Below are 16806 nucleotides of genomic sequence, written 5' to 3' on the forward strand. Positions count from 1 at the left end.
ACATAAAATAAACTGCGGGAGTAGTTATCATTTTGACGCCGGGGAGGAAGTTTGGATTGTAAGTGTGGCTCTAATGGATTTTAAACGACATGGATATTAACAAGCATGTGGTGGTTTGACGCGGAGAACGTGGAGAACGTGGTGAACGTCGTGGTCATGAGTTAGAGCAACATGTTGCCTCCTCGGGTTTCACGTGGGGGTCGCTGGGTCGGCCGGTGCAGATGCAGCGGGAACAAGCTGTAGACTGAACGGTGTCAGGCTGGAAAGTGTCTGAGAGGAGAAGAGGTTTCTACAGGATCGTCCCGAGAGAAGCAAGAGAGGCAGGGATTCAGGAAAATGTAGAGAAATGAAAGATATGTTTGCAGCAGAGCAGAGGAACTCTAAACTGTCGACAGTCAGTTTAACACTTTTTAAAAATGGTGACTGAAACAAAAGTACTACCCCTTTACCAAGCGCTTTATTATTCAGATCCTGGTTCTTGTGATGGAAATGCAAAGAGTTCAAAAGGTTCCTAGATTTTGGGGAAAGTTGCTTCGGTGGAAAAGCAGCTAAAGAAGATGTGGCTTTGGTGTCGAGTCACAGAGAGAAAGACGAGAGGGACGGAAGATCAACAGTGAAGAAGACGACTAAGCACATGAATATAAACAATCTGTGTTTCACTGACATGTACAGAATCAGTCTATAAGTCTTTTCGTATCATATCTTAAATTGTCTTATTGTATCGTATCTATCTTTGTTCTTTTCAGATCATTGTAAACTACAAACTGTGGGAAAGTCTCAGATGAACATTCCTCAAACGAACGTCTCTGGAACCAACAATAAAGATTAACATAACTGAAATCACATTTTTTCCTCATTGAGATGTTTGTCTGACATGTACAGAATCTCTCTATTAGACTTTTCATATTATATTTTATAGTTTTATTTTATCGTATCATATCTTAAATTGTCTTATTGTATCGTATCTCATCTTTGATCTTTTCAGATCATTGTATAAACTACAAACTTTGGGAAAGCTTCAGATGAACATTCCTCAAACCAGCGTCTCTGGAACCAACAATAAAGATTAACATAGCTGAAATCACATTTTTCCTCATTGGGATGTTTGATGTGAACATTAACTTTGACCTCCGACCTGTGTCTGCAGGATTCTCCACATCGCACTGCTGCCACGCGGTTCTCTGATTGGATACCTGCATGAATCTCAAGGTGCAGAGTGGAGGTGCAACAGTGGAAACATCTGAGGTTTGTTCTGAGGAGGTTCACGGTGGATTGTTCTCACAGCTGCCTGGGGTCATGTGAGCAGGACGAGTGAAGCAGAACAGAAAGAAAACGCTTCACAATGAACTGAAACTCAGATTCAGGTGTTTACCGCCACCGACGCCAGCACCGGGGCCTACTTGTTGGTTGGCTGGTTTGTGAGCAGGAGAAAGCAGAAAGTACTGATTTCTACCAAACTTGGTGGAAAGATGAGGCCTGAGACTGGAAGGATTGGATTTGGATTTGGATTAAGATTCCGACGAGCAGAATTCAAACACTTCCTCTGAGGCCTTCACTGTCAGCCAGGAATCCAAAGTGTCACCAATTACAGCCGGAATCAAACTCAGTTATCAGCTCCGCCTCTCACAGGACGTCGTCTCTTTCCTGTGAGCGTTCGGTTAATGAAGACACGTTAAGTCTTGGCTGATGTTCCCGTCCATCACGTCTAAATGTGTCGAGCACGAGCCGACCGCACTTGTTTTTATTACATTACTTCACAACCATCAAGGTTTTAGATCCGTGTCCGGTTGCAGAGCGGCTCCACCCGTCATGTAGGAGGAGGAGGGATATTACACTTCACTATTTATAACCCCTGCTCTCAGATTGACTTACACAGTGGTGTATAAAGTACTTGAAAGCCATACTTGAGTAAAAGTACAGATATCTTACCTGAAAGTGACTTCGGTAAAAGTAAACGTCACCCGCCAGAAAATGACTTGAGTAAAAGTCTTAAAGTCGCTCATATTAAATGTACTTAAGTATCAAAAGTATCTGGTGTCGAAATTTACTTGAGTATCTAAAGTAAAAGTACAAGTACCTAACTAAAAAAAATGCAAAGTGATTTTTTTGTAGGCCTCTACAGAAACAAAACAACGCAACATTTTTCTCTTCAGGATTTATTTCAACAGACTGAAAAATTATAACAACAATATGCATATAATGTATAATTTTACAAATTTTGATCCCCAGATGCTGAGGTTCAAATAGTAATGGACAGTGGTGTATAAAGTACTTGAAAGCCATACTTGAGTAAAAGTACAGATATCTTACCTGAAAGTGACTTCGGTAAAAGTAGAAGTCACCCGTCAGAAAATGACTTGAGTAAAAGTCTTAAAGTAGCTCATATTAAAAGTACTTAAGTATCAAAAGTATCTGGTGTTGAAATGTACTTAAGTACCAAAATTAAAAATGCAAAGTGCTTTTTATAGTAGGCCTATACAGACACAAAACAACCCAAGATCTTTCTCCTCAAGATTTATCTCAGCTGACTGAAAAATTACTACAACAATATGAATATAATGTATATAATGTATAATTTTGAACCCTAGATGAGAGAGAGAGAGAGAGAGAGAGAGAGAGAGAGAGAGAGAGAGAGAGAGAGAGAGAGAGAGAGAGCTGCGCCAAACCTCCGCTGCTCAAGTAACGAGCCAGTTTGAGAATGTAAGAAGTAGAAAGTACACATATTTTTGTTCAAATGTAACAAGTAAAAGTAAAAAGTCGTCCGGAAAATAAATACTCAAGTAAAGTACAGATATGGGAAAAATCTACTTAAGTACAGTAATGAAGTATTTCTACTTCCTTACTTCCCACCACTGGTAATGGACTAGTGCATCTGAACTTCTAGAGACAACAAAGAATCACACAACAGAATAAACAAGTTCCTCTTGCAACCTCCGCTGCTCAGGTAACGAGACAGTTTTGAGAATTTAGGAAGTAGAAAGTACAGATATTTGTGTTCAAATGTAACGAGTAAAAGTAAAAAGTCGTGATTTGTGAAAAATCTACTTAAGTACAGTAACAAAGTATTTCTACTTTGTTACTTCCCACCACTGGACTTACACACATTATACAGTTTGGCTGCAGAGTTCTGATTCTTGAGAGATCAGAGGACGACATTTTAGATGTTTCATCGGGATTCAAACATGCATCAGGCCCGAGCACACGAGCGCCACCCGACCTGCTGCTAACACGGCGCCCGGGGAGCAAGGTGGCGGCCTGAGGCCCTCGCTGGGCGGGGGGGGCTGCCAGGGGAAGTTGGTGGACACACACACACCTGACTGACCACGGCGTCCGCGGTGTCGCTCACGCCGTGGCCCTCTCGCCACCCGTGTCAACACTGATGACTTCAGCGTGTGCCCTTGTGAGCTCACCTTGCTAGAAGAGACACAGGAAGTGGGATTAGAGCGGTGACAGCGTGGGGGGGGGGGGACTGTGTCATACCTGCACTTGGGGGTGATGGGGGCTATTAACGTGCGTGTTCATACACACACGCCCGGCTGCTGATACCTCAGGGGTTTCTCTTTCATGTGTGTTTGTGAAGCAGATCCCAACGATCCACCTGAAGGCCTCAGAGCGCCGACGCCACCCGACGCCACACAGACGCCACGCAGACGCCACGCAGTCGCCACGCAGACGCCACGCAGTCGCCACGCAGACGCCACGCAGACGCCAACGCAGACGCCACGCAGACGCCACGCAGTCGCCACGCAGACGACTGACATGTGACTGGTTACCAGATGTGTGACATCACAGCTTCTTGTGACGTTTTTGAAAGTGGATGTTTTGACTCAGAAACTTCACCTGATGCTTTCTGATGGGATCTCCCGTCCCGAGAGAGAGAGAGAGAGAGAGAGAGAGAGAGAGAGAGAGAGAGAGAGAGAGAGAGAGAGGAGACAGAGAGAGAGAGACAGAGAGAGAGAGAGAGAGAGAGAGAGAGAGAGAGAGAGAGAGAGAGAGAGAGAGAGAGAGAGAGAGACAGAGAGAGACAGAGAGAGAGAGAGAGAGAGAGAGAGAGAGAGAGAGAGAGAGGGAGACAGAGAGAGAGAGACAGAGAGAGAGAGAGAGAGAGAGAGAGAGAGAGAGAGAGAGAGAGAGAGAGAGAGAGAGAGAGAGAGAGAGAGAGAGAGAGAGAGAGACAGAGAGAGAGAGAGAGAGAGAGAGATTATTTTATGCGAGATTATCCTGACTTCTCATAAAGGAACAATCCACCTGATCATAACTAAAACACAAACATGCTGACGTTAAAACCTTCATAAAGAATAAGAGAAATACAGAATCAGTTTTAAATCTGAATATAAAAACGTGTTTATAAAAAGATAAGCAATGAAGAAGAAAGTTAAGTTGGAGTTTTATTTCCTGAAACATGTTTTTAAGTTGCATTTATTTCATTTATTTTGCATAAACTCAGACTCAGATAAACTTTGTAGTTTATGGGATGTTCCTGGAATCAGATAAGAGTAAAATTTGTCTATAAAAATGTATTTAATAACAATATTAATAACAGAAAACTCTGCAAGATCATAGCCAAACGTGTTTAAATGAGTTTTGGTGAAATTATTAAAGATCATAACTTTGTGAACGAGGCCACTTGGAGAGAATCTGATATTTTTTACGCTTTGAAAGAAAAACACATAGACTGATAATACAAATCACACTTCTTGAAGTAATTAATTTTCATAATTAATTAGAGAATAATCAGGAAGTGTATGACCCGAGTCCTGATGGCTTTACATAACTATTTAATATTTAATGTATAAAACACACATGGGTATTTCCTCAAAATGACAAAGCTGAAGTTAAATAATGAAACTAATTGATGATGGTTATAAATTTAAATCTTTAATGTTATTTAACTTACTCTCCATCAAATATAGTTAATAAGCATCATAAACATAACATATTTATTAACATTTAAATTATTCATATTCGCAGAGATCATAACAAAAATGCACAAAATACCCCGGATGAGAATTTTGTGGTTTTTTCATTTTCATTATTATTTTTCCTACTTGACAAGAGCTTATTAAAAACAAGCTTATTTCTCATGATCAATATTGAAACCATCCCTGTGAAGTGCGTGCGTGGCAGCGTGCGTGTTGCTCTGATGAAGGGGGGGGGGGGCGGCTCTTTCATATCTGGAGCCTATCACGTCCCGAGCCTGCATCAGACACTCCTCCATAATACGAGCACTTTACTAAAATGTATATATCACAGGTTGAGACGCAGCCTGTGTTCGAGTCCCTGTCACAAACAGACCAGTCACCTGCTCGGATTATTAAAAACAAAAACAAAAAAGTTTGAGTGTTTTTGCATCAATAAGAGTCAGAATGTTCCTCCGGCCTCTGAACACGTTTTGAAAGTTTGTGCCATGCCTGCGCGCTCCGGTGTTTGCTGAGGATCCGGGCTGCGCGCTCCTCTGGTGCCTTTTTTTGAATTTTTGAATTTGATATTTAATAACCGGGACGCAGCAGCAGCGGAGGAGGAGAAGGAGAAGGAGAAGAAGGAGGAGAAGGAGGAGAAGGAGGAGAAGGAGACCTATGACTTTACGCACAGCCCGGGAGCGCAGCTGCAGATGGGCGGCACAGGTGGGAACCTCTACCTCAGCATGTTGAATGTGGCTGAGACGCAAACTTTCGGAAAGAACCCAGAGCTCAGCAGCAGCAGCAGCTCTCACCTCCTACACCACCGCGGCAGCAGCAAGGATCTATCCGAGCTGAAGATGGGCATCCAGGACGCCAGGTTCTTCTACCCGGACTCGGGTCCCAGCGGCGGGCAGGACGCGCTGCCGCTGCCGTACCACCCGGAGCAGGCGATGGGGGGCTACGGGGGCGCGCAGCCGGCCAGGTTTTACGCACAGACCCTGAGCAGCTGCCCGAGGAGCAGCAGCGCAGCCGGGCAGGGCTACATCGGACCCGGGGACGGGTTCCCAGCGGGGGGTAAGGACGCGTTCTCCCCGGCTCCGGAGGGTTGCTACCACCCCGGGGGGTTCCAGCACGGCTACCAGCGGCCTCCTCTCTACCCGCTGCCCGGGCTGCAGGTGAGCGGAAAGACGCAGGCGCTGCTCAACAACTACCCGCTGTGGGCCAAGTTCCACAAGTTCCAGACCGAGATGATCATCACCAAGCAGGGGAGGTGAGTGTCGCTCGGTTCCTCACAGCAGAGGATCCAGCTTCTCATGCTCAGGGTCAGTGTGGTGGTCAGATTTCTGTTTTGGAAAAGACGCAAATTACGCACGGGTCTCCCTTGGGTTCCACTCACTTTTTCCACCCTTTACGCACCACCTGCTTTTATCTTAATTAACCTTTATGTTAAAATAGCTTCCTATAGTTGTATTAAATATCACTTTACACCGTTTGTCGTGCTGGTGATGACAGAGCAGAGGTCAGAGTTTATTCATCGTTTAGCTCCTGGACATTAGGGGACGAAGGTGTTGGCAGCTTTAAGTTGAGAGAATGAAGAAGATGAACTTCACGTTTAAAAGATTAAACTCTTTTACAAGTTCAGGACGAATCAACAGAATTTTTTAATGCAACTATTGTCATTTATAATTAGAAACAGGGCTTTTTATAATCTTGATTTCATTTTAAATACTCTCCTCTAATTTTCCCTCTTGTATTTGACTAATTTGCTTTGGGGCCAAACGTCGCAGAGTGGAAACGATGAAGAGGAGTAAATATCAGTTGCAGGTTGAGTTGCTGTGAAACACTTTGACACCTCAGCTTGACCCCTGCGATCTCCGGGGTCTCACCGGGGTCTCAGCGGGTTCAACAGCGTTAAACGGTGAAAAGGAGGAAAATCAATTACGACCTTGTTTCAGTGGAAGAAGCTCAATCCGTTAAAATAACACTTTTACGTATTTTTAATTCCAATCAGACAAATTCTAACCAGAGAGGATATTTAAAACTAGAGGTGTTAAAAATCAGAAACCAACATTTTTTTTTTCAGTGATTAAATCTTTGTACGTAACGGTAATAGTGAAACTGAGATTTTTCTTTTTAAAAATTGATGCTGATAATAATAATAATAATATTAATATGTATGAGGGTCACCGTGTGGCTGGCGGCTCCTCGCGGGTCACCGAGCATCGACACGCAGCCATCACGTCCCCGAGGATTAATTCAGTGTTCGACAGAAGGTTCCAGGCCTCGAGTTTCTCATGACGCTCACAGAATCACGCACTGATATTAATTTTAATGTCAGCTGTCAGAACATCTCTTTTTTTTTTTTTTATTTAGTACGAATCACAATTAGAATTAGAAATAATCGCAAGATATTTAAAAAAAAACAAAATAATTCAAACTGGAAGACGATCAGATTTAAAATGAGAATTTCTAAATATTCCCCCTTTGACCTGGATCTTGACTTTCTGGATGAGTGTCACAGTCATTTCGAGTTCAGTCAAATTACAATTTTTATTTTTGTTCTAATATAGAAAATTCTTCTTTGTTCGGTTCAATTCTTGGAAATGGAAACGACATTGAGAAGTCAAGTAGTAATTTGTTTTGTTTTTGTCAAACACATTTTTCCACCTCGAAGCGGAGAGGAGGTGACACTTCAACCTGCGAGACAAGCGGAGGTGTCATCCTTCCACATGCAAGAACAAGCTAATTCTCACGTTGCAGAAAAACCACAAACCTTCATATTACAACAATTTCAAATCCTCGGTGACTTGCAGAACCAGCACAATAAGTGGTGAAGCCGCCAAATAACAAACTTTCTGCAGTGCAACCAAAAAAGAGCTCCTGCAAAGATTCTTTTTTTTTTTGGAGGAGGAGTTCAGAGGAAGATGTTTCTTTTCAATATCAGAGGCCGAACCCTTCTTAAATTTTAATCTCGGTTTCAGAACTCCTGCAGTAATTTTGCAGTGTTTTTTATTTTTTTTGGAGAGAAGTCTGAGGGTGTGTGCAATGTTCATCAAACCCGGGGTTTCTATGGAGTGAGAGGAAGTGTGGAGTGAAGCAGAGAACGGGTCAAACACCACAGAGCCTTCAGATAGCCGAGGCCTCTTTGAAGTTCAGGAAGGAAGAGACTCGATTCTCCTTCTCTCTGCCGCTCTGCACCAGACCCACAGATCTCTCAGAAGCTCGGCTCTCGTACCAACACCTGGGCTTTGAAATCTGCAGACATTTTCACAGTCTGCAGCGAAGGGAGGATGGGGGGGGGGCGGGGTGGGGGGGGGCGAATTCATCTGCACTCCTCATGAGCTAAATCCAGATCACCACACCGGGGGGTTGATGTCACTTCAGGCCCTCGAGCTCGCCTGCGTTTCACTCGTGCACCGGAGGGCAGAGGTCAGAGGTCACCGAGGGCCGCACGGCTGGCGTGAGGTGTCGAGCAGATACACAGAAAATTAATAAAAACACACACACACTGAGGTTTTTTGCAGTTGCACAATAATGAGATTGTTGCTGGTGGAGTTGTGTTTGACTGAGGAGGACGAGCTGTAGGAAGGAGATAGGACTGACTGAGCCTGTGCATCTGGTGTCTCTGCTCCTCTGAGACATGAACATCCATCAGCTTCCTATTTGGAATAAGAGCAGAATTCACCCTGAACAACTCCCAGTCCTCTGTGTGAGGAGTGTATCCTCTTAACAAATGTTTATTAGTGCATCAAATTAAAATTAAAGGGCTTCAAACTCATTTCTTTACAAAGTAGGACGGCCTGCATCACATTTCCGAAAATGATCACATCACCCAGGAAACGACAGTGGGTGTTGTTGTCGTCTCTGAACAAACATGTCAGAGAACTTTGTCATCACCGCGGCTGAAGATGCAGTTTTCAGGGATGCTGGGACGTGTCGAGCTTCGACTCTCGCTCTGCGTCTGAAAGCAGAAGTGGGATTATTTCAAGGTTTTGACAGTATGACCTGTCACTTCCTGTTCAGCTGCTTATGAGTGCATATGCAGCTTTTCACAGAAACATCGAGTGACAATATTCTCTGATAGCTACGCCGGAGCTTCCTCTTTACCGCGTTATAACCTCTTGTAATAAGTGAGCGGTGGAGTTTTGTTGCTCTTTCAGCCACAGGCCACTTTTCATGGGTTCTTCTGTCATGTTTGTTTTTTTAGGACGAGTAAACACAAGAACATCATCCTGCTGCTGGGAAATAGAACATCATATGTGTATAAATCTGCATCTTACTGCCACATGTATTCCTGTTTGGTAGAAAGTGCAGTGCCAACCTGTTTGAGTCCTTTATTATTTAATAATCAACATATTTGAGACCAATTCTAAATATTTATACCTTCACTATAGGGAGAAATGGCCTTGATGGGTCATAACCAACCAGTGAATTGAATCTTTCCACAAGGTTTGATGCTGATACAGATAAACACAGAATTACACAGTATCCTTGTTGTTCTATGAAGCATGAATCAGTATCAGGTGACTCTAGTCTGCTGCACAATTGAAATCTCAGCATCTCCAGTGGCTGAATTCCTGTGAAAACGCATCAACACGGAAGCCTGCGTGTTGAGGAATGTCCGTGTCCGGCAGCAGCTGGAGACTGGCATGTTTTCGTCACAGATGATCAGGCGGACGCACGGTGACAAAAACTGGACCTGAGCTCCTGTCCGGACGAATCAGCCGGAGCAGTGGAGTGGAGAAGTCTTCTCCCCGGTGAATCTCCAGCTTCCTCTCCAGCCGCTGCCTCACATCCCCAGGACAAACCCTCCTCCTCTTCCTCCTCTTCCTCCCCATCACTCCACCTTCTCCCTTCCTCCAACATGCACTGAGTTTATTTGGATGTTTTTCTAAATGTCACCACCACTGGTTCTGTCTCTGTATTACTGGACGCTTCACCACACTCGCCTCTTTGTCTGTGGAGAGAATCCCGTTATGAGTGTTTGTGTGCGTACACACCTGGATCAGGCTGAGGGGAGGGGGTGGGGGTGGGGTGGGGGGGCACCAGCCGCTCGTCATCACTGTCAAGCTCCAGTTGAATCAGAGTGGCACGGTGGCAGGTCGGTCAGGGAGAAGCTGCCGGTTTGATTCCCACTGGACGGCTGTGGACGAGTGGGCCTGGTGCACGAGGAGCATCACACACAGATCTGTCTGAACTCAGAAGTGTGTCAGAGAGCAGCAGAGCTACTGTACCACCGCGACCTGCAGGTGTGTTTCTGTGACCTCTGTACATGAAGCCCAAACGCCCACACATGCAAATGCTCCTCTGTGTTGTGTGTTCTATGGTTTCCCCTCAGTCACGACGGCTGATTTCCTATAAAGGCTTCCAGTGCGAGTGAAATCGACAATATCAGTGGAGCGAAAACACACCAGAACTCCTTCATCCACTTTCTCTCCCACAGCGTAGGTGGTTTAATCCGCCGAGTTTCTGTTTTCACTTGTAGTAAACGGTGGCGTGGAAGAAGAGCCGCGTCACCTGTTCAGTGAGAGAGTCGCTGAAGAGCTGCTGCAGCGATTGTGTTTCACAGAGAATTATGATTGATTGTTAAACCGGACTCGCCGTGTAGCCAGAAAGACCCAACTGGGACCAGTCTGGAGGGGTTTAATCTTACCACTGTGTGTGTGTCTGTGTGTGTGTGTGTGTGTGTGTGTGGTTGTGTCTGTGTGTGTGTGTGTGTGTGAGAGAGAGAGAGCATTAAGAGCCATCATTCAAAGTCACAAACCAGAATGTACAGTGCTTGTGAAAGTGGTTTTTTTTTCTTCTTCTTCACGTCGTAGAAAGTCGTTTTGAAGCTTTTTGCAAAACACAAATTTAAATCTTGAAACAAAAGTGAAGCCTGATCTCATATTTAACTCTTTACAATCCAGTGAGGGCTTTGATGAACATGTGAAGAGGGAAAAGGGACTTCCCTCCACCGAGGAGGTTATGATTCTATTGATGTTTCTTTGTTAGCAGGTTTACACACAAATACTGGACCATGGATCTAGGTTTTTTATTGTTATGACTGACTTATTGTTATTTCCCAGCAAATAGTTCATAGATCTTGATGAACACATATTGAGAGGCCTGATATCTACGAGTGTGTGTTGCAGCTTGGTTGAATTTAAGGGAAGCGCTCTCCTAAAGGTCATCGTAGAAAACAGTAAAAAGTCCTTAACATGCAAAAAAATGTGCAAAATTCAGAGTGAAATTTGATCAGAGAATAAATTTAGAGTTTTATTGTACATGTATTTTTATGTGGCCCCCTTGTCTGCTGCATAAAGACGTGCACGTGCAAAGATTCTGATAGTGCACACACACACACACACACAGACAGACACACACACACACACCCACACACACACACACACCCACACACACACACACCCCCTCAGTGTGGTCGGGCCCTGCAGGTTCCAGAGGCATCGCACGCTTTGTCACCGCTAAATGACCAAACTGCTCGAGGGAGAAAACACTGAATCTAAACGAGATGAGTTCCCAAAACCAGACGAGAGGAAAGGCTCTGCAGTTTACCTAAACATCGCACTTCCGATGCACACACACACACAACCACACACACACACACACACACAGTCACACACACACACACACGTCCTTTCTTTGAAGATGCTTTATCAAAACAAAAAGCTTCCTGTGTGAGTAAAGGTTGTTTTTGGCAAAGGGCGCCGAGCATTAGTGTATTTTCAGCTGTGGTCAAACACACGTTCGATCAGATCTCTCTCACATCTGATCTGATCTCCGCCCACAACACAGCGTTTCAGAAAAGAGAGAAGAGGGCGTTTCTGAGAAAGAAGAAAGAACGAGTATTGTTTTCCTCATTTCTGAGCACATTTATTCAACAGAGATGTTTTCTCCAACTCGCAGTTTTGGTTCGTTTGAATTGAAACAAAACATTAGAAGGAAAAAAACACAAGTTGTGTTACCAAGCTGCTGCAGACAGGACGTGTGGTGTTAATGAACTCAAGCTCATGTGAGGGGGTGCAGGTTGCTCCACAGCCTCAGGTGCTGTCATCCATGTAACACACTACACTGCAGTGACCTCACACAGACCCACAATGCACTGCAGACGCACACAGAGACGGATAATAACGATGTTGTCTCTCTCTAAGTGCTTCTGTGTCAGCACGTGCCCTTTTGAATGTTGTGTGTTTGTGGGTTCAGTGTCCATGTCTTACATTTGTGTGTCTCCCGGTTTAATCCCTCCTCTGCCTCACCGGGTCGTGGCGTTCACCGGGTCGTGACCTCCTGGTGACCCCGGCTCACTGAAGCCTCCTGTGATCCTGTGAAGCTTCTTCGGTCGGGAGCAGCTTCTCGACGCATCTTTTATTAACAGCAGCATCAAATATTCACCTCGACTCCCCTGCGTCCCCGATGCATTACTCTCTCGTCTTAATGAGGTCCAATCAGGAATCAGCGTCCGGCCTCACAACGACACGCGTCTTTAAATATCACTCCTCACGTCCTCGCTCCCAGAAGAACCAGCACACGTGCAAACCAGGAAGAAGGAGGTCAATGATTTAAAGGAGATAAACGCGTCAGAGGAGGAAACGCACGAGGTCACGTCACTGCTCTGCCTTTAATTGACAGAATTTCTTTCATCATTTCTAGTCTTTCAAGGCAGAGCCACAAAAACTTACACAAATAGTTGTGTATTTCAAAAAGAAGCCTGTGTCCCTCAAATATTCACATTCTGAATGCGTCTATTCCTTGTCTTTTTCTCAAACTAGTTCTAATTTGTTTAACTAATGTCAACTTTATAGTATTTTTGGGAGGAAACATATTAAATGCATTATCATTTCTTAAGAACTGTACTTTTACAGTGGTACATTTTGACTACATGACTTCAAATATAAGTAAAATACCAGTAAACTTCTCACATCATCTGTATTTTCCCCAAAGAAAGCAGAGCAGGTGTTGAATGTGTTTTCCTTGTGTTTCTCCAGGAGGATGTTTCCCTTCCTGAGCTTCAACCTCAGCGCTCTGGAGCCGTCGGCCCACTACAACGTCTACGTGGACGTGGTTCTGGCCGATCAGCATCACTGGAGGTACCAGGGCGGCAAGTGGGTCCAGTGTGGGAAAGCAGAGGGAAACATGCCAGGTATGGTTTACTCAATAATAATGTAATAAATAGAATATGTTGGATTTTTCCAGTGGTGGGAAGTAACGAAGTAGAAATACTTTGTTACTGTACTTAAGTAGATTTTTCACATATCTGTACTTTACTTGAGTATTTCTTTTCCTGACGACTTTTTACTTTCACTCGTTACATTTGAACAAAAATATGTGTACTTTCTACTTCTTACATTCTCAAACTGGCTTGTTACTTGAGCAGCGGAGGTTGGCGCAGCTCTCTATCTCTCTCTCTCTCTCTCTCTCTCTCTCTCTCTCTCTCTCTCATCTAGGGTTCAAAATTTGTAAAATTATACATTACATACATTATATTCATATTGTTGTTATAATTTTTCAGTCAGTTGAGATAAATCTTGAGGAGAAACATTTGGGTTGTTTTGTGTCTGTATAGGACTACTATAAAGAGCACTTTGCATTTTTAATTTTGGTACTTGTACTTTTACTTTTGATACTTAAGTACATTTCAACACCAGATACTTTTGATACTTAAGTACTTTTAATATGAGCTACTTTAAGACTTTTACTCAAGTCATTTTCTGACGGGTGACTTTTACTTTTACCAAAGTCACTTTCAGGTCAGATATCTGTACTTTTACTCAAGTATGGCTTTCAAGTACTTTATACACCACTGGATTTTTCTCTTCTGTGCATGAACATTTACTGGAGCTCGTTGTTTACAGTGAACTTATTTAATTTAGAAAGTTTATCTGCTTCTGCTGTTTGGATCTGATTTCTCTTTCTTTGTATAACATATGTTGGTAAATGGTTGGATAAGAAATCCTCATGTTTTTTGTATTTGGGGATTTGGGATTTTTCTGTTATTTTTACAATTTAAAACTTGGAATAAGGATCTAAACTATTAAAGTTGTTTTGATATTGTTTCCTGAATCAGTTAATAGTTCACTTATCATGTGATCGAGTCTAACAACTGAGGGATGAAAATAAAACTGGTTTACAGAAATAATAAGAAAACATCTGTAAACCATGAAGTCAAAGTCATGTTTACAGTATCCGCTCATCACTTAATAAACTGAATCAACCACGTAATTGGGATTGATTTTTTTTTTGCAGTGCTCTACAAATATTGAGAATCGATATTTGTAGAGCAAACCACAGCAAACACAGGCGTTCATCAGAGGTTATCTGAAATACATATATGAGCAGCAGTGTTTCACCATGAGGAGAAAGATATTTGTGTTGTTATTGTTATTGCACCAAACTTAACACCGGAACTTTCAGAGGATTCATCGCTATTTAATATTTATTCTTGATTTTATTTTGGGGGGTTTAAAGGGAAATGTATTTGTGCTTTGGGGGTTTCCTGATTGTGTGACTGGCCTCTGACACTGATTTGAATATCAGTCACGAGTTGGACGAGTTGCCCGGTTGTGTGTGTGTGTGTGTGTGTGTGTGTGGCTCACTGTTGTGTGTTTGTGCGTCTGCAGGAAACAGGACGTACATGCACCCGGACTCCCCCAACACCGGAGCTCACTGGATGAGACAAGAGGTGTCGTTCAGCAAACTGAAGCTCACCAACAACAAGGGCAGCACCAACAACGTGGCTCAGGTAGGTTCCTCCATCACCTCTCCATCAGGGGGGGGGGCTCCACCGGGGAGTTGTGTGTCTGTCTGTTGGCTGTTAGGTTCACGGAAAAACAACACAACTGGGGACATGACCCAAGGAAGAAGCCATTAAATTAAATGTAAATCAAATAAATAAATCTGCATCTACTGAATTTAAATGAATTTAAAGAGTTCATATTTATATTCTACCTCGAAATACATAAAGATTCTTTAATTCATCTAATGACAATAAGAGCCACATCCCAAAGTAATCACATTACTCAGTTTAATTGTGGAAATCCATGTGTTTGACTTTCTACGGTTTAATATTAAACAACCAACAGTCTCCTCATATTCCATCAAACTGCAGCAAGTTACACAAACTCATAGAAATCAGTCAGATCAATACTTAATTATTACTTCATAGAATTTTCAGTTATTTATTGATCATTATTATTGTTATTTTCATTGAATTGTGTAATGTATTGTTCGCATGACCACGTTCATGGAGGTAGACTGTATATTTTACTCTTAACCCATCGAGATGCACAGTGTTTTTATGGAGTCAATATCTCTATATATTTTTAATTGTTGTACAGAGATTATGTGATACTCAATATAAATATGACTTGTTCTGTGGGAAATCAATGAAAAAGTCCTTTCTCAAAATGTTAAGGAAATAATTCCCGGATCTGCACCAAATTTGAATGACTTCATCTCGAGTCCCTCTCGCCTCCTTCGACCAAGTTTCGTGGAAATCCGTTGTGTAATTATTGTGTTATCTTGTTCACATACACACAAACCAACCCCTCCTCCTCCTCTCTTCTCCAGATGGTCGTTCTCCAGTCGCTCCACAAGTACCAGCCTCGGCTCCACATCATGGAGGTGAAGGAGGACGGCTCGGAGGAACCCTTCCTCTCCGCCAAGGCGCAGACCTTCATCTTCCCGGAGACTCAGTTCATCGCCGTCACGGCCTATCAGAACGCAGACGTGAGTGACCACGAGGAACCGAGAGGAACCAACGCCAGCGTCTATAAAACCATCTCAATAATCCCGTGTTAGGCTCAATGATTCATGTCGGAGATAGAAGCTCTGGTTTATGCATGCGTGTATGAAAAATGCATATACACACATTTACGTTACCTACTGTAAGTGTTGGCGTGCTCTTACTATAGAGGGGGCGGGGCTTCACTGAGCGCCACCTCACCCCAGCTGACCTGAGATCTGTGGCTCCACTGCCAGACTCACACAGATCCTCAGCAGCTGCTCAAACACACTGTGAGCGAGCCGTGTTGTGTAGTGTTTATTGTGTAGTGTGTGTGTGTGTGTGTGTGTGTGTGTGTGTGTGTGTGTGTGTGTGTGTGTGTGTGTGTGTGTGTGTGTGTGTCCACTCTGCTGCTCCATCGACAGCAGAAGAAACCTCACGTTATCTCCATTAATTATTACTCACTGACCTCCTCTCTCTCTCTCTCTCTCTCTCTCTCTCTCTCTCTCTCCTTCTCTGTTTTTTCCGATGACTTCTTTCTCTCACCGGCCTCTTCCTTGTCGCCCCCCCCCCCCCCTCACAGATCACTCAGCTGAAAATAGACCATAACCCCTTCGCCAAAGGTTTCCGTGACAATTATGACACGTAAGTAATATTTTAAAATACACAAAGTTGGTGAAGAGGAAACAACAGTGAATGTGAAACCGTTGTTCCCTGAGTTATCAGAACTGTGATGCTGGATAACTGCTTGTGGATATATGATATATGATATATGATTTATGATTTATGATTTATGATATATATGATATTGGACAGTAGATGAAACGTGTGCTGAGCTGAAGCTTCTGCAGAGAAAAGGTGTGAGAGAAGTTTGAGGTTTGGACAGGAAGTAACACCTTCTTCTTCTCCTCTTCTTCTCACGCGCTCTTCTCTCGACCCTCCTCCTCCTCCTCCTCCTCCTCCTCCTCCTCCTCCTCCTCCTCCTCCTCCTCCTCCTCCTCCTCCTCCTCCTCCTCCTCCTCCTCCTCCCTCCCACCTACAGGCTGTACGCTCCTCCCGACTCGGACCGCCTCACCCCCTCCCCCACGGAAGGCCAGCAGCTGCTGGGGGGGGGCTGCTACCCCCAGGGTTACCTCTCGGAGCAGTACATGAGCCCCCTGCCTCAGAGCCGCTTCTTCGGCCGCG

The 16806-nt window shown here is 43.8% G+C and overlaps 1 protein-coding gene across 1 annotated transcript in view; it reads left to right on the forward strand.

Moving 5' to 3' along the window:
* Positions 1-5593: 5593 nt before the first annotated feature.
* tbx21 (T-box transcription factor 21) overlaps positions 5594-16806 on the forward strand; it is a 12753-nt gene continuing 1540 nt past the window's right edge. Inside the window, exons 1-6 of the mRNA XM_061095335.1 lie at positions 5594-6171; positions 12887-13041; positions 14519-14640; positions 15468-15626; positions 16205-16266; positions 16664-16803. Of these exons, the coding sequence (XP_060951318.1) occupies positions 5612-6171; positions 12887-13041; positions 14519-14640; positions 15468-15626; positions 16205-16266; positions 16664-16803 (1198 nt within the window). The 5' untranslated portion in view covers positions 5594-5611. The remainder of the gene's footprint in view (positions 6172-12886; positions 13042-14518; positions 14641-15467; positions 15627-16204; positions 16267-16663; positions 16804-16806) is intronic.

This window comes from Limanda limanda, chromosome 21 (genome assembly GCF_963576545.1).
Source record: "Limanda limanda chromosome 21, fLimLim1.1, whole genome shotgun sequence".
NCBI lineage: Eukaryota > Metazoa > Chordata > Actinopteri > Pleuronectiformes > Pleuronectidae > Limanda > Limanda limanda.